The sequence below is a fragment of the Channa argus genome, chromosome 20 (genome assembly GCF_033026475.1).
Source record: "Channa argus isolate prfri chromosome 20, Channa argus male v1.0, whole genome shotgun sequence".
Taxonomy (NCBI): domain Eukaryota; kingdom Metazoa; phylum Chordata; class Actinopteri; order Anabantiformes; family Channidae; genus Channa; species Channa argus.
The window spans coordinates 12,253,070-12,278,595 of NC_090216.1; the positions used below are offsets into that span (position 1 = coordinate 12,253,070).

Genomic DNA, 25,526 nt, shown 5'->3' on the forward strand with positions numbered 1-25,526 from the left:
CCATGGGAGCTTATGATTTGTGTTTGCGCACAAAACTCGCGGTTAAAATAATAAATATTCATAACTTGCTATAACGCAACCCGTAATGGTATTGTCTGACAACTCGTGGAAGAGATTTGTCATTTGACCATTAAAAATTGTTTGATGGGGCATTTGTAATGTTTTGGCGCCCCCATCTGATTTATAGCAGTATTGATTTTCTTCAGATTTGCAGCTGCACGTTGTACTTAATCCTACTTCATCCAGAGGTTGTCATTCTCTAACACTTCTTTAACAATCCTTTATTACTTGCAAACAGTAATTCTGGTAATGCTAATTAACTAAAACTAAAAGTTTATTAATGCGTGAAAGGGTCTGAAAAAAAACACACACTTAGAAAATCATTTTTTTAATTATCAAGATTGTACATGAAATGCAAAGTTAAAATACACTGTATGGGTGAAAGATCCCTGAGTGTATAGACGTATAAATCCATAAGTATTGTGGTAGAATATACTACAAAGTACTGTCTATAAATACCAGCTAAATCACTGCCTTTGTCATAACTCATATCGTCCACTCATGGAGATTGCAGTTTCTCATTTTCTGAGGACAAAGACATATTTAACTGTGAGAGAATTGACTCTGTCCTTGTTACAGTTTTGGTAGAACAGGCTGGTAGGGAAAAGGATAGTAACACAGTTTTTATACCGTTACTGATGCATTAAGTCTGTTTTTAGGGCTGCAAAACAAACATACATATGTTAATCAATGGCGGCATCAATTATACATCAGTTATGTTAGTGTCACACTTCACTAAACACCAAGGCAAGAGTGGATGGAATAAACCATTTACACTGTACATTAAGCATGTCAGTACTACAGATACCTCCTAAATCAATCTTCTGTTTTCAGGATTTACTTCTCTCTCTTTTTTTCAGATGACCAATAACCTAAAACACAAGAGAAACATATGGATGAACATAGGTTATACTCTGTTGCTCCCATTAAAACAAAACTCTTAAACTTCCATTTGACCTCAAGCTCCACCTCCTCCTACACACCTGGGACAGGAGGAGGAGAGGAGAGGTTCTGTTCAGAGTTTAGCAGATTTAGAGGAGGATATACCCAACAGCATAGAGACATCATTGGCTGAGGTCAACCACGCCCCACCGTCTGCCACCAGGATGGCTCCAGTTACATAGGAGGATGCCGGGCTGGCCAAGAAAAGAGCACAGTGGGCCATCTCTGTCTTGTTGCCTGCTCGCTGCAAAGGAATGGACTGGAAGGCACCAGTGGCCTCAGCTCTGACACCACCTGAGGGAGCAAAAAAAAAAAAAGAAAAAGAAAAAGAAAATCCATGCTCAGACTAGGATGCACATCAGTGGTTCCCAACTTTTCTCTCTAAGGTGCCCCATTGTGCCATGTTACAAATACATTGAACAAACTGTAAATTGGATATTTGAAGCATATCATGGAATACTAGTAATTACACTATACAGTGGGTATTAATATATGTGATTTATGTATATATTTTTCAAATAGTGTTTTTGTTATAACTGATTAATTTATGGGCAGCAACCAGTGATAAAGCTACAGTAGAAACAAAAATACACCATACCATTATCCACCTTAACAAAAATAGGACATATATTCTGTTTATTAAATTGATTAGTTGATCTTTCCATATGTCCCCTTAGAACTGCACAATGCCCTACTGTCATATCACTGCAACACACAATACTAGAACTGTCCACTGTAGTTTAAATGTGAATATGATTTTATGCCAGTAGCTCTAAAAAGGTCAGTTTCTGGACAACTTCTCATTCTGCGGTATGAATATTAAATTGTGTTCAATATTTACCAAGCCTGTTAAAGCCCTCTGTGCCAGAAATAGGGCCTGGAGCCACAGCATTGACTCTCACCCCACTGGGTCCCCACTCTACGGCCAGGTGCCTGGTCATAGCATCTGGTGACAGGAGACACAACACTGAGTCCATTCACAGATGACATTATGAACACAGATTCTCATTTTGCCACAATTACATGACACCAGGTGCTGTTACCATTTGCAGCTTTGGCAGATCCAGCATGGACCTGGAGGGCCTGCCCCTTGTATCCAAGTGTTGCAGAGATGTTTACTATATTTCCACCATGATCCTGCACACCAATTAATGTAACTGATGCATCAATAAAATCAGCTTCATATAGCACTTACATATGTATTATTTTGCCTGGTGATAAGGAGAAAATGTCACTCTCAAAAGTGATTAATTATTAACTAGCATATGCTTCTGCACATGGACTGTTTATATGGACAGAAAAAGTTGTGTACCTTGAGCCACTTCTCATAAACCACTTTGCTGGTGTTGAATGTACCCATAGTGTCTATCTCCATAACTGTCTTAAAGGCATTAAAGGAGAGGGAGATAGCCGGGCAGAGGAAGTTTCCAGCAGCATCTGTCAAAAAAAACAAGGAGCATAATGACTCCAAACAAGGCCAGAATAGATGTTAAACAAAACATTACACAAGATAAGTTTTTCATTAAAGCTCATTCATTAGGTACAGCAGCACACTAATGAATCCAGAGGCTGTTAGCATCTGAGTTAATTTTGTTTAGTGAGGTAACAGATGGTAGTTGGAACTATGGTGCAGAAATAAAAGATAAAATAGATCAAGCATCAGAAAGTTGATGTTTAAAACCAAAACCTTTCACTCCTAGTCTTTGTTCAAATCTACATTTGCTGTTATTCACGCTAAAGACACCAATGGTGGCAGAATGCATTTGGCATCAGTATGACAGAGAGTAAATGAATGAGTGGCTGTGTATGGCACAGCACCATCACAAACTCAGTAATCATTAGCACAAAACATATAATTTACAACTGTTTCTAAGAGGCCACATACTATTGATAAGGATGTCGATACGGCCCAACTCTTTCAGCGTCTCATCCACGGCTGCTGCAATGCTCTCAGGCTTCCTCACATCTATACACAAAGGGAGACAGCGGCGTCCTGATGCAACAGACAGTTTTTTAGCTGCCTAGGAAAACACACAATCTTATGATATGATGCCAGCAAATTCACATTTAGTCGTGGTTTAAGGATGGTGGAATATAATAAGACAAGATAATATAAGACAATTAACCTCTTTGAGCTTGTCAAAATTTCTGCTAGCAATCACTGTGTCACACCCATGTCTGAAAGAGAGAAAACAACAAAATAAAGCTGTGTAGGAAGACAAAGAAATGACAGTAAAGAGCTTACCAGTGAGGCTAAATGGAAGAGAAAAGTGGCCAACCCATGGCATAACAAGTAGAGCTGAAGGCGAGAGAGTAGGCAGTTGGACCCAGGTCCAAATTATGATAAAACGCATGATAAGAGGTACACAGAATATATGTTAGAGCAAAGAAAACTAGCTTTAGCATCAGATCCATAACTGTGCCTGTCAGCAGGTTTAACAGCCAGAAAACCGGTCGATACAACTACAAGCTGTGGTGCAGAATTTTGATAATTAATAGTAAATGATTTAACAATTTTACCTCTGTAATACAAGCAAAATGGTGAACTGTCAGTCAGATAACACAGCCAGTAGGTTTAAAGTTCACTTCCTACTATCTCCTCATGATTTTGACAGTTTCAGACTACCAGCAATAATTATGCTGACTATACATGTGTATATATTTTAGATTTACTGTGAAATGGGTGTGGAAAGTGCCCAAATGTTGATATTTCTGAAAGATGTGGACATTATGAAGAAACAACCAGCTGACCTCATGAAGATTTCAGCTATCCTGAATCCAATTCCAGATCCACCACCTGTGATAAAAGCAACCCGATCCCTGGAAAATAAATTGCAAATCCTTAAAGCTTACTTCATGGAGTTATATACTGATCAGGGGTAACATTATGACCACCTGTGCAATTTAATGCAATCCAATACAGTGGCAAGAGCAAAAAGATCACATATGGTGATAGAAAATATGCTGGTGATAGAAAATAAACATATGTTTTCATACTTACTTTAGTAGATCTGGACTGTATATGTGTGTGTATAAAGTCAGGCAGTCATCTGTACCAACATCTTCAGGCAGCAGCTCTTCTTTTCCTTGCGACATGGCCATTCTAATAAAAATTGCATATAAAAAAGATGCAATCACATATGCAACTAACACAGTCAACGTGCAGTAAAAGACAAGTCGCCTTTTCTGCATGCTACCAGAAGCACCATATAATTCAGCTGCCTTTTGCAGCAGTTTGGTTAAGCTGCACTTTGTTAGATATTTAAATCCAACTAAAGGGTTCTTTTTACTTTTAAGTTGTTAGGAAAAGAATTTTGAGCATGCTAGTTTCGATTGTGAATATTTTCATTTGAAGGCTCTGGGTGCATATGTTTCCTTCCACAGTCCAAAGACATGCAGGTAAATTGAGGATTTAAAAATGCTCAGTCCTTTTAAAGTAAATCACATTGCCAGAAATTAGCCTAGCCTGAATGCATATGCCCTTAAACCCGGCACTTAAGGGCCTAAACACAAAAGCCTCCAATACTCTAGACTAACGTGTGTTGTTTTTGTGATTTTGTCTCTCGTTGTAAACATATTAGGAGATAGCATACAGTTTTAAACGGGGCACAACTATCAGGGTTGAGCTGATCACCAGCTGCTGTGGTTTTTACCTGCTGAAGAAAACTAGTTTTTTTGCAGCGCCGAAAGAAAAATCGTCCAACTCCTGCGGTGAAACCCGAGCCTCACTCAAAGGAAATGTCTAAACCGCTTTTACTCTTTTTGTAACGTTAATATCACTCTTTTAGTTTGTTTTGTCAGTTTGAACTGTTTGCACCTCGGACTCCTGCTTTTTTTTTGCAGTCTTAAGGTGATGCATTATGGGCAATGAAGTCCACCCGGGGTGTGTTCAAGAGCACAACTATCTCAGTGCGCAAACTTGTTCTTGATTGTTAAAGATGGGAGATCTATACGAATATAGGGTTAAAATTCAGAAAATATTGCATACTAAACTTTGGAAGTCAGAAGAAGCTTGTTCTAAGTTGGAAAGAGAAACCACATCAGACAGCACCATACTGTAGGGACTGCAAATGTCATTTTAGTCCAGAGAACAAAGGGAAACCCAGTCATTCAACAGCTCATCTCCAAAACCCATCATCTTCTAGGGTTTCAACAACAAGGGTCTCAGCTGGTAAACTAACACTGTAATAAAGGATCGACGGTATCTAGTTTCAGGTTTGAGGCTGATTAGTCCGCATTAGTGCAGAGAGTGGTCCATATTGATCTGTAATTTGGGATTTACTGTTGGAAAAAGCCCTATGCAATAGATCATTCAAATACATTTGGGATGGATATTTTCCTCACTCAGGCTGCATGTCTGCAGATACACTCCTGAGAGGATCAGATATCGAAAATGAGTGCTTTTGTAACTTGATTTTTAGTTTGAGCAAACACAAAAAAAATCTGACCCGTACTTCCAAATGTGCATTAACATAGGTGATGGTGCATACTTAGGCTCCTTCAAACGCAGATGGTTTTACCAAAATAGGTTTAGGATAAAAGGGCCCTGCCAATGATGTTTTCACTTCAGCCAGAACTACACAATCACTGCTGACAATATTTTGAAGCATCCAGAAGCATTTTATGATTTGACTTTCTAATTACTTCCATTAGTTTGAATACTACATCCCAGTTTTGTTAGGAAATCATTTGTATGTGTCATATGTGTTTTAATTATTGTCAAGATTTCATAGGCAGATTGACTTGGAGTGCAATCTGCATCACACTGCCTGCAACCATAGCATAACTCATACCAACAAAGACAATGCAAGCTTTTATATTTTAAATAAACTGTTTAAAAAGCTTCCAAAATGGAAATCAGATTTAGAATGCAACTGAAAAACACTTGTACACTTCATATAAAAGTAAAACACTACTGTAATGTGGCTCCTAGGTACCTGTACTTAAATGCTTGGCAGCCAGATGGCACTATATGTCATATAGCACTATCTACTTGGATCAACAATCAGTATTTTGCCTCCTACTGTCAAAACAATACTGGGTTCACTAGGTTCACACATCTTCTTGGTTACACTAGTGTTAGAAAAAGCAGGCTCAATAATGTTGCTTCAAAAGCATAACAGCAACATTTAGCATTTTATTGGCACTTTATGTCCCTCTCCTCATTTCCATGTTGCTTTTTTTCATACGAAACATTTCTCTAAGATCATAAACCCATTTCAATAAATGACTGTCTTCGCATGGTATTTCAGTATTTTTTTAAGGATACAAATAATATTAATTGAAGAAATACGATGTCAAAAAACAAATAAGGAAAGACATAATTAGCAATCTCCAATATCTATTTGAATTTAACTAACATTAGGCAGTTAGTTTATATAAATAGAAAAGACAGATTGTATTGAGGCAAGCAATATGTTGTTTGGTTGTTTCTCAATTAAATGTTTTATTTCCAAAGAAATAAAAATTATAATTTTTCTTCAAAAAGTTGGATAGTTACACATTCAAAGACAGATGAGTCCACTGTAAATGGCTGCTTGGCATACATCCTGATGCAGTAAATATAAAATGCATGTATAAGACATGTCCATTACACAGCCAAGCAGAATCTGTAAAGTTCCATGAATCCAGAAACCAGAGTAGACCTATAGCCCCACAGCACTGACAGCCGGTCCTGTGCTTGGTCTGTGTGTCTGCGCAGCTTTGCTTTGATCTTTTTCAGACGAGTTTGACTTTCCGTACTGTCCTTCCTCCTCAAGACCCACCAGCTTGCTGCTGACCTCCCACAACCTGCGAGCTGCCTCCTCATCCAGGGCCTGAGTTGCTGGTTCCTTTTCTGTCATCACATCGTAGTATTGTCCTGTCACCCCCTCCAACTCCTCAGATACAGCCAGGAAGACAACGGGCTGGGCCCCCAGCTCTGGACTCTTCACCAACAGGGAGAAAAAGGGACCTGTATACATAATCGTTGGAGACCGCAGAGACCTTAGATGGTGTAAAACTCCAATCAAATACAAGCACATTAAATGAGTTTGACAGTGTAAAATACAAACCTAAGTACTAACTAGATTTATGTTGTTGTCACTAATATATATCTATATCTATCTATCTATCTATATCTATCTATCTATCTATATCTATCTATCTATCTATATCTATCTATCTATCTATCTATCTATCTATCTATCTATCTATCTATCTATATATCTATATATATATATATATATATATATATATATAATGAAATGAAACACTTGCATCATATATGTGAGTATGTTGCATTTGTTCATATCCAAAACTGGCACATGTAACATTCTGGAGCATTATTATCTTCACTGATTGTCAGTCCAAACACTTCTCTAGCCACAGTGGAGGCTGTTTATTACCCCAGAGTACATATAATTAAAAAAATACTCATTATAAAAAAAATTAAATCCATCCCAGAACAGATAAAGTCAGTCTGCAGCAGAAACAACAGTGGTAGTACACTGGTGTACACGTACATTTAGTTGTGTTTAGACTTTATATAAACTATATGATATATATGATATAGAATTTTTAAAAAGCTTTTTAGGGTAATGGAAATCATTGTATCATCGTAATCATCTACTTTCAATTAAGGCATATTTTTCAATCAGAATTTGCTGTTCACAGCAATGTTTTTTAAAGTTTGTTTTTTGGCTGTAGAGTTAAAATTATTATGATGAACGTTTGTGGACAGGAAACGTTTGTAACAGAAATGTGTCCTGCTATTTTTGAATTTCTACTTATTTATATAGAACATGACAATAAAAATAGAAAGTTCACAAAAATTGGCTAGAGTTATTGATTTCTCTAAATTTAGAGTCCAATAAGAATACAGTATACTCACTGAGCAAAGAGCTCGAGAACTGTGATTGGTGCAGGCCGGTGTGCCTCCCCAGCTCCGTGGCAACAACGCCTGGGTGCACAGCATTCACTGTGACTCCTGTGCCTGTTACATACAAGCACACATGCATGTACACACATATACACACACACAATGCATTGTTTAAGAATATATATCCAATGGGCAATTACAAACAAAAACATAGGCTGTGCTCCCTCCCACACATGCCCACATATGCAACAGCCATTAGACTTGCCTTGTAATCGCTTGGCAAGCTCTCTGGTGAACAGAACATTGGCAAGCTTGCTCTGACAGTACGCCTGCTTGGTATCAAACTTCTTCTTCTCCCAGTTCAAGTCTTCGAAGTCAATCTTTCCAATGATGTGGGCGAGTGAGGCCAGGTTGATCACTCTGCTGGGGGCGGACTCTTTCAACTTATCCAGCAGAAGATTTGTCAACAAGAAGTGGCCTGGAGGAGAACAGAATCTCATCGAACAAATCAAAATAAGGTAAAGGTAGTGTAATATTTGATTTGAATGGAATGACAATTTCAATTTAATTTCTTACAGAGCATTAAGAAAAGAGTTTGGCTGTTTATTCAATCAATCAATAAAGTACCTAGGTGATTAACTCCAAACTGCATGTCAAAGCCATCTTCGGTCTTCCATGCTGGACATCTCATGACCCCTGCATTGTTTATAAGTATATCCACATGCTGCTCATCTACAAGGGAAATAAAGATCATATTTAGACTGACTGTCCTTCATAATATTCAAGGATAATAACGGTTACCAGCTGGGCTTTGTTTCTATTTCTGTTACACATTGTTTCCTAACCTTGTTTGAGTCTCTTTGCAAACTCTCGGATAGATTTCATGGAGGCCAGGTCTAGGTGACAGGCATAAACCTGAGGATTCAGGGTCTTCCCTCGGATTTCCAATGCAGCTGCCTCACATTTCTCCATGTCCCGACATCCCATAATGATCCGACCACCTGACAGTGGTAGAAAAGGAACAAAAGACAAGCAGAGCGAAGAAACGGCTTATGATTTTCAAATTTTCAAACAATCTTTAAACAATAACAATAACAGATTTTCTCCAAACCTCTCTTGGCCAGTTCTCGGGCAGTCTCTTTCCCAATGCCTGTGTTGGCTCCTGTTATAACCACAGTCTTTCCATGAATGGTAGCTTTACTAGGACACCGGCCTCCAGTCACATGGTTCCTATGAGAGGAATTAAAACATACTCCGATGCATTTATAAACACTTGAGAATGTAAGACCTCCTCTTTGAGCATCAAAGTCAGGTATTACAGATTCTGTCAGTCTCATATACTAAAGCTAATACAGAACTAATATAGTTAGTTATTAAATAACTCTTAACTGATTAGTCAGGTTTAGTGAAGCTGCAAACAGTGGCCCTGCTTTCATAGTCTTTAAGAAGACCCCTGTGTCAAATCTGTTGTTTTATGTAGTATGTTGTACATTTATGAGCTACACTAATTAATAAACCTTATCTTTGATAGCATATCCACAACTAATATGATAGATTAACGTTACACTATAAAATCCACGTAATGATGAAAGTAACATTATGTCATCGTGACTTGAGTTACTCACTTCAATAAAACAGCGCATCCAAACACTGTTCCAAAAAAGGAAGCTGGTAAAATATATTTGCTCATGACTCGGGAAAAAAAAGTCACCTAAAAATACAGAAATGTTTTAAATGCTGATTTTCCATCGAAATGGATTTGACAACACTTGTGCAGTAGCAAGGTTACGCGCGCGTAATTTTAACGTCATAACCAAAGGACAATGGCATTGTGGGAAAGGTAGTCACAAGTCTGTAAAGGTTTGTCAGTGATCCAGGTGTGGTTACTCGGAAGGTGAGTCGGACCTCCACTGAAATGTCACATCAAAACAAACAATTAGCAATAAACGATTTTTTTGTAACATTGCTTACAAGTATTACGGTAAAGTAGGCTACCGGAGGAATCTCAGAGCTACTTTTAGTGTCAGACGTGCCACTGTGTGAAAAACATTTTTATGATAATATTTCCTTTTACTGGACTTTGACTACCTTGTATGTGAAACTGTTCTTAGTACTGGTTAATACTCTGAATCAATAATATGGCATCATTTGAGCCTATAACATTAAACCAAATTTAACGTTATGTACATTTGTGACAATTGTGTTTATAAGAATCAATTGAACACAAAAATACCATAACAAAATAAAAGACAAATATAGGTTTAGCAGAGAAGGGAGGGTTGTGATTCAGTGGGAGAGGATGAGTTGCTTTTTCTATTTTGGCATTGTGAAAAATTGTTTCTGGGCAATGAAAAAGATGTGAAAATTCTCCGCTTTCTGACTGGAGTTACAAAGTAATTCACTTAGGGAGCCAGTTGACACTGAAAAAGTGGAAGTGACAGTGATTGCTGGAGAAAGGAGCTGCTGAGGACCAATGCCTGGAGCTGTGAGGCAGAGCTTTGTACATGGGCAGCATGAATTCAATACCTAACTTTTTTCTGCTTAAATGATACTATTCGTGTTATTTAAAGTTAGGCAAAATGCAATCCAATATGCTAAAATAAATAATAATAATAAAGTGTGCGCTGTTCAAAGCAAATGTTTGAACACGTTTTTTAAATTTATTAATTAATCAACGTGTTCACTTTCATTATTATACAAAAATCTAGCTGAGAATTGCTGTATATTGTTCATCTGCAATATGATTTTGACCCCGTTCCCCTTGATGATGATGACACAATTTTAGCTAATATAACTGATTCACTCATCAGTTTACCATCACTTTAATGGCATGCCCTGACAGTTTAAGGTCTAACCAGTGAACATAAAACCTGCCACCTGCACTGTGACAATGCATTTTATTGAGAAACTAGGACAAACACTCTGCATGTAGATAAATTTAAAAACAGACAAAAAACAAGGGCAGCCTTTGGGCTGGAAAACTTGAGGTCACACATAAAAAGTAAAAACTTGGATGTGGGTCTGGTGTCTCTAACAGGAGAGAGGAGGAACAGGAGGAACAGTCCTGCTCTATTTGTTCACAGCTCAGAGGTGTGTCTCCCTGGTGTGTTTGACCCTTGTTGGTCTCTGCTGTCAGCCCAAAGTGTTTGCCCTTCTCTTTGATTTATGACAGTGTTCCCACCATGACTATGAGGAAACTGTCTCTCCTGGCAAGACGTCTCAACATTTGTGCTGAAGATGCAACTAATCTCCCACCCATATCCTAAATGAGGATTAAAAAAAACACACACCCCAGGTCAAGTGATTTTTGTTTCAGGAAACAGAAGGATCATATATGCCTTGACATTTATTGGCATTTTATCCATGACTGCTTACAATACGGTCCTTTCACTCCAGATTTCATACACGGGTATGGCCCGAAATTGTGCATCTTCTAAAGATGGTGGAAAGGAACATTTGAAAAAGTAAAAGTTCAATTAATGATAGAAATAAAAAGAAGTGACATAAACATTTAGGGAATTACAATCTTTGTTTATTCATTTTTTATACGCAGCTTCTTATCATTTCACCACCCAAACATCTGATCAGAGAAGTGATGCATGTAGATTCCCCCTTTATGTCCATGCTTCCTTCACGGACCAGTCTGTTCTTGCTGGCAGATGTGTCTGACAGCAGCCCTTAAACTTGTACAGTAAAGGGAAGCTCTCAGTACAACCAGGTATATGAAGGTCTTTCATCGCTGTTACCTAATAAGAACAGTTGGCAAAGTGAAGGACTTGATGCCATAAGCTGAATTATGCAAGAGCGGAGCACCATGTTCCTTCAAATCATGAATCAAAAGCACAAACTCACGGGCGCATTGGCGCCGGATGGTGCTTGACGAGGACGTCCAGGCGCTAGGACCCAGGACACGTGAGCGAATTAGTTTGCCAGAGGGTGGAGACGGTGAACAATGAAGGAGCTGACTGGCAGGACAAGCAGAGAAGCAACATCTGAGACCAACCTCCTCTCAACCACAGAGCCCCGCTGGACCGACGGATAAAACAGACTGACCGCTGGACAGAGACGACAGGACGCTGAGCTGAGTTCAGAGGAGCGCGAACCTGCAGATTTGTCCATGCATGGTGCACAAAGCAGAGCTTTGCCGAGCCTCCGGTATAGATGTGAATGAATGAGTTGGTCACCGAGTGTGTGTGTGTGGTGCTGAACTGGGTCATGTAGACCACTGAAAAAACGAAAGATAAACAGGCACCCTCCTCCCGCGGCTTGGCAGGTTGAGATGGTGGGCGCTCAGAGGAGGGATCCCAGCCTCTGTCCTCATCTCAGCACCCAGCAGATGATGCTCTGATTTAATCCGCCTCCAAAGAAAGTCACAAACTGAAAAGCATCTCCAGAAACAGGACAGGAATCATCTGCGATTTGTCAGCCGTGAAACTCAAAGGTTTTGTTTTTTGCTTTTGTCTTTATGAAGGACATGCATGTTTATCTCAGCAACTGTAACTGACTGATAACAGACGGAGAGAGCCGGCCACCAGTTCCCTGCAGAGCCCAGCGGATCAGCGTTGAGCGGAGCGCAGCAGCTCTGCTCGCCGAGCGGATGCAGGACCATGGAGGAGAGAGACAGGTCGCCAGTAGGTGAGTGTTCACCTATGCAGCCCGATGTACCTGAAACCGGGTCAGAATGTACGATTCTGTAACCTGCAAAGAAAGAGAGAAAAAGGCCAAGAAGGGCTAAAATGTTTCATAAAAGGATAATATACTTTTAATTTAATTTCAATCTTGTTTGGATCTTGTTGCCTTTAGTTTAAAGAACATGGTGTTTCATTAAACGCGTTTACACTTCATTTAGATGCAATGATACAACATTAACACCTTTGTCTGCTCTGAATCTCGGTCCGCCCTCAGTGGACATTATTCTCATTATAAATAATACATTTGTACACACAGGCAGTGACTTGATGTCACTTTTTTCACATTAAGCCGTGATAAACTCTAACCAGTGTTAAAGCTTGAGCTGGGACTTAATTTGTATTTTTTATCCGCATTATTCGTCATCTCCGCATATATTTGTTTCCCACTCTGCTTTTGTGATTCAGTCGCTGCTAGATGGATGCGAGTGCTTCCGGGGCACTTCACTTTTAATGGCTCTTTTATGCTTTGTCCAGGGCAGACAGGTGATATCTCATCGTTAACGTCGTCTAATGCATTTAAATATGCAGCTCGACGGAGGAAACCCTGTAAAAGCAAAGTCTGGTAATGGACTCTAAATTAAACACAACAGTATGGATTTGGTTTTTGTCAGAAACATTGTACTGGTCAAGAGAGGCTGAAGTGATGTAGGATATTTTTTTCTTGCTCTGTTTTCATAACGAGGAATGGATACTTCTTTAGATTGAAAGTTGTCTATGTTGGAACAGGTGATCTCGTATATTGACATGTTCCTCACATAAAAGCTGGTAATCAACAACACATAGTTATCAAACAACAATCAATCATCCTAGAGGGAAAATGGATACTTGCAATTATTCACATTGAATTTACCAAAAACACTGTGGAACTAGTAAAATGTCCCAAAGTATCAGCCAGCATGTCTGCTGCAACTGAAAACACATATGACAGGTGCAATATAAAGGTTTGATGTGTCCCACTTTAACAGCTGGCACAGAAACATCAGCATCTAATTTTCACCTCATAATGCCAAAACACTCAAAGAAATGACCGTTGCTGATATATAGTTTTACAGTGGGATTCAGCAGACACAGTTGGCCAGAGCTGCCAGAAACCAGAAGAAAAAAAACCTTTCCAGTAAGAGACAAAAAGCGACAAAAAACATTTTTGTTCTGTCATGTTCAAAACTCTGTGCTAAGTATAGAGAAAAACCATTACTGAATACATAAATACAGTATTAGTGCATAGAGCATGCAATTCACATTCATTTCAGCATTTCTTTTAATTACATTTTTCCATTTGGCCTGTAGAGACTGTTCTACTCTGAAATACAACTCATTTTTACACTGGCTTAAACTTGTTTTAAACTTATTGCAAAAAAGTTTCATTTGAAGTTGAAAGAGAGACAGGTGTGTGTGTGTGTGTGGGTGGGTGTGTCTAAACAGGTTTACAAAGTGGTTTGCCTTAAAGTGGGAGAGGGAGATGGTCTGGAAAAGAAAAAGCAATGTCCTCCTTAGCAGCACTGTTACATCATTTAGCTACATCCCGTTTAGACCCTATTTTACTGAGCTAATATTAGAGCCACATTTCCCCATGTGTTTGACATCAAAGGGATGCACTATATAGCATTTGGTATAAAGTGGGGGGTGGGGGTGGAGGCGTTCATTTTCATCTTACTGGATTTACCAAGTCCTGCTCACTTTCTCTCTCTCTCTCTCTCTCTCTCTCTCTCTCTCTCTCTGTCCCTCTCGTTACATGAAGCCTTAAATTTGGAACTTGAGACTTCCTAATGCAATATGTTTGATGAGTATATTTTTGCAGGACATTGTAACAGTGAGGGTGATGATGGCATTCTTCACAGCCATAAACCTATACAAATTGATGGATTGTGCTTCGTTTATGATGGTTCAGCATTGTGTCCATGTTCAAATCGATAGTCATTTTTCATTACCATTGAGCCTGATGGCTTTGAAGTATCACTGAGCAGAGCTGCTCTCAGTCACTGTTTGGATCAATTTCACCTTGGGTTATCCTTTCCTGGGTCTTAGGTCAACCCAGCAGGAGGCCAGTAGCTGGCATCACTTCTGCCTGCGACTTTCAGCAGGGGGTAGCAAATACAGTAGAGAAAGGGGGGCAATGGGAAGGAGAGTGGAGGCAAGATAAATCAGGGATGGGTTACAGCTTTCGGTCCCAGCAGGGATCCTTCATATGGGCCGCTGGGCACAGCTGAAAGCGGGTGATTTGACAAAGTGAGTGTCCGTGGCCTTGGCCACTGGTTCAACTATCATAGCACAGCGGGAGGTTTCTTCAGTTTCTTCGTGTTGAAAGAGGTAAAAACCACCAACTTTCCAGCTCTGTTGTTCTGTGACGCTGAGGAAGGTGATTGGTTTTTATTTCTGAGCTGGGAACAGAGTGTCCTGTTTGCAACTGGCTGTCACAAAAAAAGTCCATTTAGTTTTTGATCGAATGATAGGTTGTTTAGGAGGACAGATTTGTTTTTATTCTGCCTGTCCACACTGACACCATGATACAGCTGGTTTATTTTGTGACAGACAGTGAGAGAAACCACATCAGTCACATTGAATTTCATTAACTGGTTTTACTTTGACCCAGAGGCAAGGCTCGTTGGGCATTTTGACAGTAAATTGGACAGATCCGACCCATAATGACTCTTCTGCCGAGAGCAAAGCAACTAGTCCATTAGTAATGGAGAGAGGTAGAGACACAAGGCAGGCTCCGCAATCCATTTGTTTCATTAGTCCCTTGTTTACATTTTCAAGTTTAGAAGATAGAACGAGGACACATGTGTGCTCACTCTGTATTATATGCTCTTAAAACACATTTGTAATTGACTCTTATACCTATATTGTGATTTTTTTTTTTTTTGCTCATAACTAATGTGATTCTGTAGTCATGTTTGAATCTCACCGCTATGTCTAAGTCTAAGTCTTTATGAGAAAAGTTAAGACATCAGATATTACTGTCTCAGTCACAGTGGTGGGCAAACTGGCAGACATTACAAACCCCAGAGCTACTTTTCTAGCATGGCTAAAATTGAGTTTACTTTACTAAAAAAGGGCCATCTGATGTTCATTAAAACTCTCAAGTCAAACCCTTAGAGATTAGAGGCTAGGAACACACCGGACAAGGGACATAGAAGCAGCAAACCCTGCGCTATAAAGAGACAGAAAGAACCAAGACAACTGGTTGCCAGTGGCATCGCAGGGTTAATCTCATTTCCAGTGTTTATAGAAGAAGTCAACTGCTTCTGCAGATAATTCTCATGTGGAGACACATGGAGTCAACTTTAACTGGCTTCCAAACATTGCGCTGATTTTTGAACATAAAATTGGGTGTTTGGATTTTTTTCTGTTTTTTTAAGAGGGTAATCCTGGGAATACACTCATCTCTGTTTGAGTAATTGCTAAATGGAGCGAGAATGGAAACGTGTATTTGAGTGGAAATTAGTGGCTAGAAAAGAGAGCTGCTGAGCAAAAACATTTCCCCTTTCTAGGAATTAAGAAAACAAGCCTGTTTTCTGGCTTGTATGGCTACTGAGATATTTATTTTAATTTGGTCACAATTAAACTGAAAAGTCACAATTATTGAAGTTCCAAGGTTTACCACAACAACAGTGACACCAAAAGTACAAAGATAAACAAGCGACTAAAGGATCTGTTTTAAAATGCCTAAATGATGAGTGGGATTGGCTTAACACCCCACATACATTGAAAGTAGCCACACCCAGCCACCAAGGGCCACCTTGGTGCAGGTCCCGAGCCCGAATAAAAGGGGAGGCCACCCGGCATTAAAAAAATACCAAATTAACGTACAGAACATGTTTTGCTGTGACAACCCTTGAAGGGACAAGCCAAAGGCCGTTGATCTACATTGAAATGTGTCTTAAAGCCAAATCCTCATCTGTATGTGGATCATGCAGTTGTTACCTTGTCTTGAGAGGACAGGAGAGGAGCAGAGGGCAGCATGGGAGATCAGTGGGGCATGTGGCTGTGCTTGAGCACAGATGCTGAGTAGTGCAGAGGCCCACAGCTGCTCCCTCTCAGAGGTAGGAACACAAAAGACCTTTCATGGAGTGTCACAAAGCGACTGATAAAGCAACCCCTCCGAACAGATAACTTCATCCCCACAGCTCCAAGGTGCTACACTGCAGTTTCTGGTCCATTTTTACAGCATTATTGCAGCTGCAAAAAGCTCCGTCTTCCAACTACTCATCGCATTTTAGGACCCTTAATCCAGTTCTGCAAAGGAAATGAGCGCAAAGCATCCTGCGCAGTTGGGAGGGTGGGGGGGTGCTTTTGTCTTTGTGGGAGCTGAGTAATGTGATTAAGATCCATGCTGGAGTGCTGGACATTCTGCCTGTGGAGATGAGTGGAATCCAGTGCCAGTAAACAAGCCTTCCTTTCACTCTGCATTGTTCTGATAGAGGTTGTGGGGCCATGCGGGGTGGGCAGTCAGAGGAAATGTGCTTCCAGTCTGTCTGTCTGTTCTGTTTGAATGTTTAAATGTGGACCAGAGATTATTCTGGATAGTTATCAACTTCTGTGGTGACTCGATGAAGGCTATACAGTTGGCATGCATCATTTGTAGGCTACAGTGTTCATACTGTCTAACTATCGCCATGCTTATGATAAAAAGACGAATTAACCGTAAACTACAGCGATTAAATTTTCTATTTGCAGTGTAGGTTTTTCTTCAACATATAATCCTGGGCCAAGAACACAAGGCTGCAAATGGTCACATCCTATTTTAGTGTTCACTGTCTAATAGCTATATTTATCACACTCTTCCCACAAGATAGCTGAGGAACCTCAACACCTTCAGAATATCTGAAGAAAACATCCTGTGCTATGTTTTGTACATTAAGGAACTTCACATTATTTAAGTTTTTTTTTGTTCCAAAATGTATTTAACATTCAATGCAGACACATGGTTTAGGTGTTTTCAACTTGGGTCAAATAGGTGGTGCTGAGAAACAAGCTGAAGGGAAATAAGAACAAAGAGCAAAGCAGGTGCCTTTGAATGATGGATGAAAAAGAGAATCAGCAAAATTGGTGCTTATTAGTGTATGTGTGTAAGCATGCTGTGCATGATTGCATGATTAAATGCTATTGTGTGTGTGTAGGGAGGGAGGGGGATTTGATGAGGGACAGTCACTGGGTAAGATCATTAGTGCGATCGGCTTCATTTCATCAAAAGGTTCATTTTGTGCAGTTTGATGAATGGTTTTCGCTTCTTTTACTCTTTTACTCACCGTTTGCTCAATCATTGCAAGTCACTCATCTCTGATATCCAGTATGTTCTCAGTTAGTAGGTTCAGTGCTGCTGACTCCATCTATCCAGGCAGCAATTAAAACAATAATATTTTTCCCCATTATGATCACTCTGACCTATTTCAAGCTTGGAACTAGGTAAAAACAAGCAAAGACTTTCAGTTGCAGTAATTTTTTCCTCAGCTTCAGCAATTTGACCGAAACATTCAGTGCAACCTCAATGCAAACCAAATCTTTTTTCCAGACACGGACTGATTGTTTTTACTGTACTGTATAAAATGATTATGAATAATTACTTCTGAAGGGTCACAGATGGTCTGAGCCATGTTCCTCTAGCATGTATACACCTTGAAGCTGTCAGCTCTTTTCATTTGTTTCCATTTGTCAGTCCTTCTACCTGGTCATATTGATTTTTCCATAGCTGTCTGCCAGTAAGTGCTGTCTGAGACCAGCCATATGTAAAAGCTGGCCTGAGTGATCTAGAGGGACAGCAGGAAGTCCAATACATTTACTGAAAGCACTTCCCCTGTTGATGCCTTCCCTGAATTGATTGTATGAAAATGAAGGTCTGATATAACCAGCTTCTTGAACACAGTGTACAGACAGAAATATATGGATATGCGCCAGCAAACATATAGGTGCTGAAAAGCATTGTGTCATAAATACATCAAAGCATGAAATTCCTATCGCCCGCCATCATCAAAGCAGAATAAAACCTGACTCTAAAGCAGTTTTCTCTCCTCTTCCTCTTAGTCTGCCCCACAGTGTCAAGGCGAGCCTGTCCCTTTCTCCATCTGGGCCGGGACGGGTGGGCAGTGGTGGGGGCTCCCCTACCTCCAAGATGGGCTACTGTGGAGGGGTGCCTGTTGAGGACATGCAGGCCTTGGCCATCACCTCTTTGTCAGCAGCAGATGTATCCAAACAGTATGAGCACATCCGTGAGCTGGGGAAGGGCACGTATGGCAAGGTGGACCTGGTAGCACATCGAACACAAGGTAAGTTGGTTAAGACATCGGGGGTTCAGAATTTTCTATCCCTTTCTGTTTTCTATCCGTTTTATGTCTAGGCGGTCATCTGCCTGACAAAGTATGATTAATATTTATATCTACATTGTGCCACCATGCCTCCCAGCTAAGAATGACTAGTTAAGGCAAATATGCAAATCTTTAGGTCCCAACGCCGAAAAAATTACTTTTACTGCAGTTGAAAGGATTTGTTAAGGGTCTTTTTGGTGTACCATTTGATTCAAGGTTAGAGAGCCTGCTCTGTCTAAAAAGCAGTGCAATTGTAAAGTAGTGAAGCGTGAGCCTGAGAGAATAAGGATGCATCTGAGATTAAAGGGTCTGTGTGTGAACTAAAGAGGCGCTGTATTTCTGTAGCTGTGATCAGCTGGTTCAGAACAGCTGGTTGCATGCGTGTAATTTGCACAACATTCATTCTCTGTGAGTGTTTATATGAAAAGAACAGATTTTTTTTGTTATTCCGGATTTTTGCAGGCACCAAAATGGCGCTTAAGTTTGTTACCAAGAACAAGACAAAGCTGAAGAGTTTTCTGCGAGAATACAGTCTAACAGGCTCACTTAGCTGCAGCCCTTTCATCATCAAAGTCCTGGATGTGCTGTTTGAGACAGAGGAGAGCTATGTGTTTGGACAAGAATATGCCCCAGCTGGGGACCTTTTTGACATCATCCCCCCACAGGTAACGCCGTTATACTTCCCTCCCAACCAATAACCAATCACCGTCCTCATTCAGTTGGAGCTGCTCCAATCAGCTGCCATGTTCCGACATGGCAGCTTTAACAACCTCTCCAGGGATTGGAGCCTCGTCTTTGTCCCGATTTTTTTCTCTGTGCAGAGCTTTCACTTTGCTTTAGTGCTACTCTAGCCAATGTGCTAGAAGTGTTTGACTTCAAAAGTTTTCTAAAGACTCATTACAAGTTGTTGCATTGGAATATTTCAGTTTTCCCATGTACTGTGTATCGCTTTTCACTCTGTGCCATCGTTCCAATGTTCCCTTCACTGCTTCTCTTTAGCAATACTGTAACCTACATGCACAAAGCTTTTTTCTATCACCTCCCATAGTCTCACCTCCTACACAGTGTGCTGTATCTACTAGATTGTATTAATCAGAGTATTTGGTATGTTACTTTCTTTTTGTCTTACAACACTTTCTCCTTTCTTCCCATCTTTCTTCTTCCTTAGGTGGGTCTGCCAGAGGAAATGGTCAAACGCTGCATGCAGCAACTGGGCTTGGCACTGGACTTTATGCACAGTAAAAACCTGGTGCATCGAGATGTCAAACCTGAAAATGTGCTCTTGTTTGACCGTGAGTGCCGTCGCATCAAGCTCGCGGACTTTGGTATGACCCGACGCGTGGGCTGCCGTGTAAAACGGGTGAGTGGTACAATTCCCTACACAGCCCCAGAGGTGTGTCGTGCCAGTCGTACGGAAGGTTTCCTTGTGACCACCAGTTTGGATGTGTGGGCTTTCGGTGTGCTGGTTTTCTGTATGCTGACAGGAAATTTCCCGTGGGAGGCAGCGCTGCCGGCCGATGCCTTCTATGAGGAGTTTCGGCGCTGGCAAAAAGCAGGGTGTCCTGTGGGGACATATCCATCTCAGTGGCGCCGCTTCACTGATGATGCCCTGCGCATGTTTCAGAGGCTGCTTGCTGCTGAGCCAGAAAAACGCTGCGGGGTCAAAGATGTCTTCTGCTTTGTCAAGTATGAGCTGGTTAGCGAGCTTAGGCGAAGAGCATCTTGTCGAGCCAAGAGAGGTGAAAGGTCAAGTTCAGGGGTGTGCACCGGCAGTTGTATTTCCTCTTCATCCTCCACTTCAACACGTTCCTCCCACAGACACCCTGAGCCCTCCACCCCTCCAGGAACATCCTGTCTGCGCCCGGCACCACTCAAGCGCAGTGTCCTCTCCGACCCTTTGTCTCCCAGAGAAGAGTCTGGACAGCACCCATCTCCAGGCCGAGACAAGAACAAAAGCCAGATGGTGATGGCAACTGCCATCGAAATCTGTGTGTGACCGCACTAATGTTAGCACTGGAGACTAGATAGCTTTCACAGTAATAACAAGCTGTGAAGAGGTGTTAATGACTATCACAGAGACTCTAGTGAAAAAGGCAAAGTACTTCAACCAGGAAAGAGAATCTCAGGATCACATCCTCGGCTGTGGAAATGGACATCATCAATCAGCGGTACACACTTGGACAGGTCATCACCGGCACATGGCGTTTAGATTTTGATTTGTGACCAAAGACTGCTTCCCGATTTGAGTAGCTATCAGGCGGAGGTTTAAAAATCCGCTGATGATGCTCCTCCTCTTAGCAGCTCATTCTACCATCCAAACATTTGTGTTCTCTGCCCATACACTGTGGTGGTGCTAACAAGTCTATAATTAGATACTCCATGATTCTCATCACTCTGTGTCTTTAATTTAGTGTTTATTTAACTCTGAAAAGAAGCTCCAGGGAGGCCAAATTTCATCTGATCAGGTGATGCTCTTCAGTCAAAAGGCCGGTGATCTGGGTGCGATCTACGCAAGTACATTCGACTGCCATAACTTAGAATTCCTTCCAACTTCCAATGCATAAAATTATAGATTTTATCAAGAGAAAGTGTTATAAAGAGAAAAAGTAGAAGAAAAAAGAAATCTTAATGTAGCAGTTTATATGAAGCGTCTTTTCATGTAGGTGTCATGACTGAGAGACAAATTCTCAGTGTTAGGTATCACCTCAGGACACTTCAGTGGGTCACTTCCTGTTTTATTATTAATGGAAATCCATTGACTGTCTAGAAGACACATCCGCCACTTCTGAAGTGCACTCAATGAGACTCATTTCCAGTGAAACATGAAATAATACAGGGACTGTACATTTTCTGGATGAAAAAGGTGGCGAGCAAAGAAGAGAAGAGATTACTTTTTATTGTTTTGGGGTTTTGTTTTTTTGTTTTTTGTACCTGTTGTGTGTTGTTTGGATGTGTATGTGTGCATTTCAAATGATAAAGCACAAGATTTTTGTAAAGGAGGAGAACTCTTAAAGACAACTATGACTACATATTGTAAATAATTTGTTATTTCTAGGAGTGAACCGTAATATCAGGTAGTTCAGCTATGTAGCTACACCAGTTTTCTACTACAGGGGTTTAGGGTTTTACATTTACTGCTGGGGCAACACACTGTATGTAGCAACAAAATATAACAGAATGTAAAGTCAACAATGAACTAAATATATAAATATATTATCTAGAGCTCATCACAGTGTATATCATGGTACCGTAGCATCTGCAGTTTTTTTCCTTTCTTCGTTTTGAGTTTTATGTGAACTGGACCAGGCTTTGTTAATGCAAGTAGAACACAGAAATTAATGGATATGACATCACTCATTCCATCCATTATTATCAGTATGCCATCAATATGCTTCCCGATTGTGAGTGAGTACAGTCGATTCTGTCTTTATTTAGTCAGTTAGAAGTAAGAGCTACTTTGCAAGCCTCGAGCCCACAAATTAATTGCCCACCATCACAAAAGGTGTTCCAATATTTGATTGTCAGTATGCAAGAATAAACACACAATCTGGACTGTTCAGCATATGTTGTTTCACCCCCTGTGCTCACCTTTAAATGAATCTTCCTCCTTCTCTCTGGGCATTCATCCAAAAGTGTCACTCAAAAAGCAGTGCCCAGGTGTTTACTAAGGGATGACCTCTCTGTCAGCTGTTGACGTTCAGGGAGCTATTGGATGGTGCAGATCAGCTTCAGCTTCCAAAGCGATGCTAAACATGAAAGCATCTAAAAGCACAGTATGTTCTATGTGAACGCTTCAGTGGGCAGTCATTACTGGTATTTTTCTAGCTTCAATTTCATTACTGTTGTGTCAATCAGGGGTGTGTGTGTGTGTGTGTGTGTGCGTCTGTGTGCACTTGTCTTCTTTTTTCTTGTTTCCCTACTCCTCCCATGACAGCCCATCAGCTCTGTCACTATAGTGACGTCAAATCTAATTGAGCCCAAGTGAAACAAGCGGTCACCAAACCCCCAGTCAGCCCCAGCTCCTCATGATAGTTGCTTAGCTTTTTAAACAGGATGACGTTTTGTTTTGTTTTTTTGCTGTATTTAAAAAGCCAATTCACAAACAAAAGCCTTTATCCATGTATCAGCCATATTTATTGCCGTCGATGTTCCCCATCATTTTGCTTGTCTCTTTCTATCCATACTTTTGATTGTTCAAAGGTGACATAATTGAGGCTGAACCCTTGTCAATGCAATTACTGTGAAAATAATTCCTTTGCTAGATTGTAGTGGAATGTGATTCAGCCCTGCCTTACGAGTTGTTAGTCTGTATGATCATACAGATTCTACAGAGAAAACGAAAGAGGATTAAATTGATCTTCAGATTGTCGTGCTGAAAATGACATGCAAAGTCTGAATAAGTTAACACAACTAAGCATAACTTAATGCAACATAACATAACACAACATTATGTAACACTACATTTCGTGACCCTACATCATGTGACGCAATGCTACATGACATATGTATACATATGCTCCCCAATTTGATATGAATCTGACGTGAGTTATTCATCACGGCCATTAGCATCATTAGACTTCTTTTAATTGTTGCAATTTGCACTGCTGTTTCTCGTGGACTGTTATGACAAGAACTGTCAACTTTAAAGATGAAGTCAAAATATATAAAGTTTTATTTTAGCTCTAGAGAGTAGCCTTCCCCTTAATGCTGACTCAATGATGAAACTGTTTTCTGCCAGCAAGTGTTGTTGTTATTGTTGTTGTTGTAGAATCTAATGTAAATACCACACATATTGCATCTTTAACAAAATTTTAAAAAAGGAGCAAAATGTTAATATATGTTAAAATAAATTTATGCACCACATCCTTTGACTCCTGGTTATTTTTTTGGGTAATTAGAAATACGAGGGTGTTTTTTTTTTTCCCTGACAACATATGCAAAGCTAATTCAACCCAGGTTTATATGATCCTCATAGTGCCCATTAAATGAAGGTCAACTTGAATCACATGTGATTTCCAGAGGCTTTGGTCTGCTTTGCCAGCGAGCTCCCAGACCACTTTATTATGGTGACTTCCTTCTGAAAGCCCAATTAACACATCTGTAGATAGGAGTTATCTGCTGTCCTCAAAGAGTAAGTGAGTTCAAAGGCGGCACTGCAGAGGAGAAAAGTTATCCACTGCCCCTTCTTACTGCATCTCAGCTGTTGTGTCTCAGTATAGGTGCTTCTTTTTATTATTTTTTTAGCGGACTGAGTTTAGACACTGGCGGTAAGCTGTGGTGTATCTTCCACTGAGAAAAGCTAATCAGCTCAGACAGTACAAGAGAAAGGAAAGGTCAACCATGACACACAGGGCATGTGCAGTGAGTGGAAGCTTGTTCTTTGTGATAGCCTGTTTCCTGCCCTTCAAGGGCTACAGCAACCTAGTAGCAGCATGTGTTAGCTCCGACACTGTAAGAATGCAATATGCTAAATAACTTTAATTGGAAGCATTTAATTAATGTTTATTTGAATTTCTCAAAAACACATTTCTGCTTTTAATCCTCATGATATCTATTATTTTTTTAAGCATAAAAAAGGACATTTTATTCAAGAGAATTAGGAAATTCATAGATGTGTTGTTCCCCCAGCTATCTGCAGGTCAAGAAGGAAAATCTTTTTCTTCCTGTTGGGCTGAACTGACCCTGTTAAGATCCAGCAATGCAGGATTATTCTTCAGCTGCAGCTTCTAAAAAGACCGTGCGCTAAACCAAATTGATTCCCAGGTCTGGAGGAAGCTGGTTAAGCCTTCAGTAGGTGGTCCAGGAGTGTGGACGGGTAGGAAAATGAGCTCCCTGGATGCAGCTGTCTTTATGATTTCAGTCCAAGTGTTAAATCCTCTTTAGTTGTGGTCTATCAGCAAGGACTAATGCCAGTAGCATGAGGTGACTGTGAGTATGTATCAGTTGTAAGTTGCCAGATTTCACAGTGATCTCTGCCATGTATTGTTTGGGCATATATGACAATATTTCAAGTAAGTGCCAGAAGAAGCCAAAACACTCCCTTTCATAGTCTCAGCTTGATATTATCATAGCACAAAATGTTTGACAGAAAAAAGAGGCTGTCAAAACCTTGTAGCTTTGCCAGGGAGTATGAATGAAAGTGAACTTGAAGGAAAATAAATAATTCAGGTGTTCTTGCAGCATGTACTCCATGGGTAGCTGAATGGTTTAATGCTTTAAAGAAATCCGTAGTAAAGTTAATGTTAGAAGTTGTAGGCAAATGGTAGAAAGTGCTCAAACATCTGGCTGCACATTACTTTAACATTCTGTCTGTAAATACTTGAAAATGGATGGATGTTTACTGGATATAAATAGATATTTAGTTTTCAGAGTTCTTTCAAATGAGAACAGATTTGACCAAATAGAGGTCACAGGCATGAAATTACTAACATTCCAATCATGCTGTTGAACAATAAAATTTTGCAGCTGTCTTTACATAAATCACCCTCTGTGGTTTTCTTCAGTGGACATTCAGCTGTGGGCAAACAAGTAATTCTTCTGAAGGTTGTATACATAGTGAACAAAAGTGGGAGGTCTTTTTAAGATTTCTCAGTTGCAGACTGCAGATTGGTGCCATTTTCTGCTCATCTTAACACCACAGGGACCATCTTGTACAGTATTATACCTCCATTT

At 40.2% G+C, this 25,526-nt stretch overlaps 3 protein-coding genes across 4 annotated transcripts; 1 reads left to right on the top strand and 2 right to left on the bottom strand.

The window, feature by feature from the left end:
• Nucleotides 1–372: 372 nt before the first annotated feature.
• decr2 (2,4-dienoyl CoA reductase 2, peroxisomal) lies at nt 373–4,850 on the bottom strand. Of its 2 annotated transcripts, none has more exons than XM_067489305.1 (10): nt 4,656–4,850; nt 4,004–4,105; nt 3,754–3,822; nt 3,129–3,180; nt 2,888–3,023; nt 2,315–2,439; nt 2,046–2,139; nt 1,844–1,948; nt 1,108–1,296; nt 373–932 (listed from the first exon to the last, which is right to left on the bottom strand). In XM_067489305.1, the coding sequence occupies exons 2-10, from the start codon at nt 4,102–4,104 to the stop codon at nt 898–900; spliced, it is 906 nt and encodes a 301-aa protein (XP_067345406.1). In that variant the 5' UTR covers nt 4,105; nt 4,656–4,850; the 3' UTR covers nt 373–897. The 2 variants fall into 2 exon arrangements, with proteins under 2 accessions (XP_067345406.1, XP_067345407.1); XM_067489306.1 differs by having other exon boundaries at nt 1,044–1,296.
• A 1,180-nt stretch (nt 4,851–6,030) lies between these two features.
• On the bottom strand, nt 6,031–9,665 carry LOC137105849 (retinol dehydrogenase 13-like). Its single transcript, XM_067488542.1, has 7 exons — nt 9,487–9,665; nt 8,973–9,091; nt 8,707–8,862; nt 8,489–8,593; nt 8,127–8,339; nt 7,874–7,975; nt 6,031–6,955 (listed from the first exon to the last, which is right to left on the bottom strand). Exons 1-7 carry the CDS (start codon nt 9,549–9,551, stop codon nt 6,648–6,650), a joined length of 1,068 nt encoding a protein of 355 aa, XP_067344643.1. The 5' UTR covers nt 9,552–9,665; the 3' UTR covers nt 6,031–6,647.
• A 1,743-nt stretch (nt 9,666–11,408) lies between these two features.
• On the top strand, nt 11,409–23,717 carry sbk1 (SH3 domain binding kinase 1). Its single transcript, XM_067488541.1, has 4 exons — nt 11,409–12,496; nt 18,574–18,815; nt 19,317–19,519; nt 20,023–23,717. Exons 1-4 carry the CDS (start codon nt 12,459–12,461, stop codon nt 20,848–20,850), a joined length of 1,311 nt encoding a protein of 436 aa, XP_067344642.1. The 5' UTR covers nt 11,409–12,458; the 3' UTR covers nt 20,851–23,717.
• Nucleotides 23,718–25,526: the final 1,809 nt, after the last annotated feature.

Excerpts from the sequence above, each read along its gene's own strand:
- decr2 (XM_067489305.1), bottom strand. The coding sequence starts at position 4,104 with ATGGCCATGTCGCAAGGAAAAGAAGAGCTGCTGCCTGAAGATGTTGGT. Across the intron at positions 3,823-4,003 it reads TACAGTCCAGATCTACTAAA|GGATCGGGTTGCTTTTATCA; the intron begins GTAAGTATGAAA and ends TTTATTTTCCAG. Across the intron at positions 1,297-1,843 it reads AGAGGGCTTTAACAGGCTTG|GTGGTGTCAGAGCTGAGGCC; the intron begins GTAAATATTGAA and ends TTGCTCCCTCAG.
- sbk1 (XM_067488541.1), top strand. The coding sequence starts at position 12,459 with ATGCAGGACCATGGAGGAGAGAGACAGGTCGCCAGTAG. Across the intron at positions 18,816-19,316 it reads GGTAGCACATCGAACACAAG|GCACCAAAATGGCGCTTAAG; the intron begins GTAAGTTGGTTA and ends GGATTTTTGCAG. Across the intron at positions 19,520-20,022 it reads TTGACATCATCCCCCCACAG|GTGGGTCTGCCAGAGGAAAT; the intron begins GTAACGCCGTTA and ends CTTCTTCCTTAG.
- LOC137105849 (XM_067488542.1), bottom strand. The coding sequence starts at position 9,551 with ATGAGCAAATATATTTTACCAGCTTCCTTTTTTGGAACAGTGTTTGGA. Across the intron at positions 8,594-8,706 it reads TGCAAAGAGACTCAAACAAG|ATGAGCAGCATGTGGATATA; the intron begins GTTAGGAAACAA and ends TTTCCCTTGTAG. Across the intron at positions 6,956-7,873 it reads GTTCTCGAGCTCTTTGCTCA|GTCCCTTTTTCTCCCTGTTG; the intron begins GTGAGTATACTG and ends TTATGTATACAG.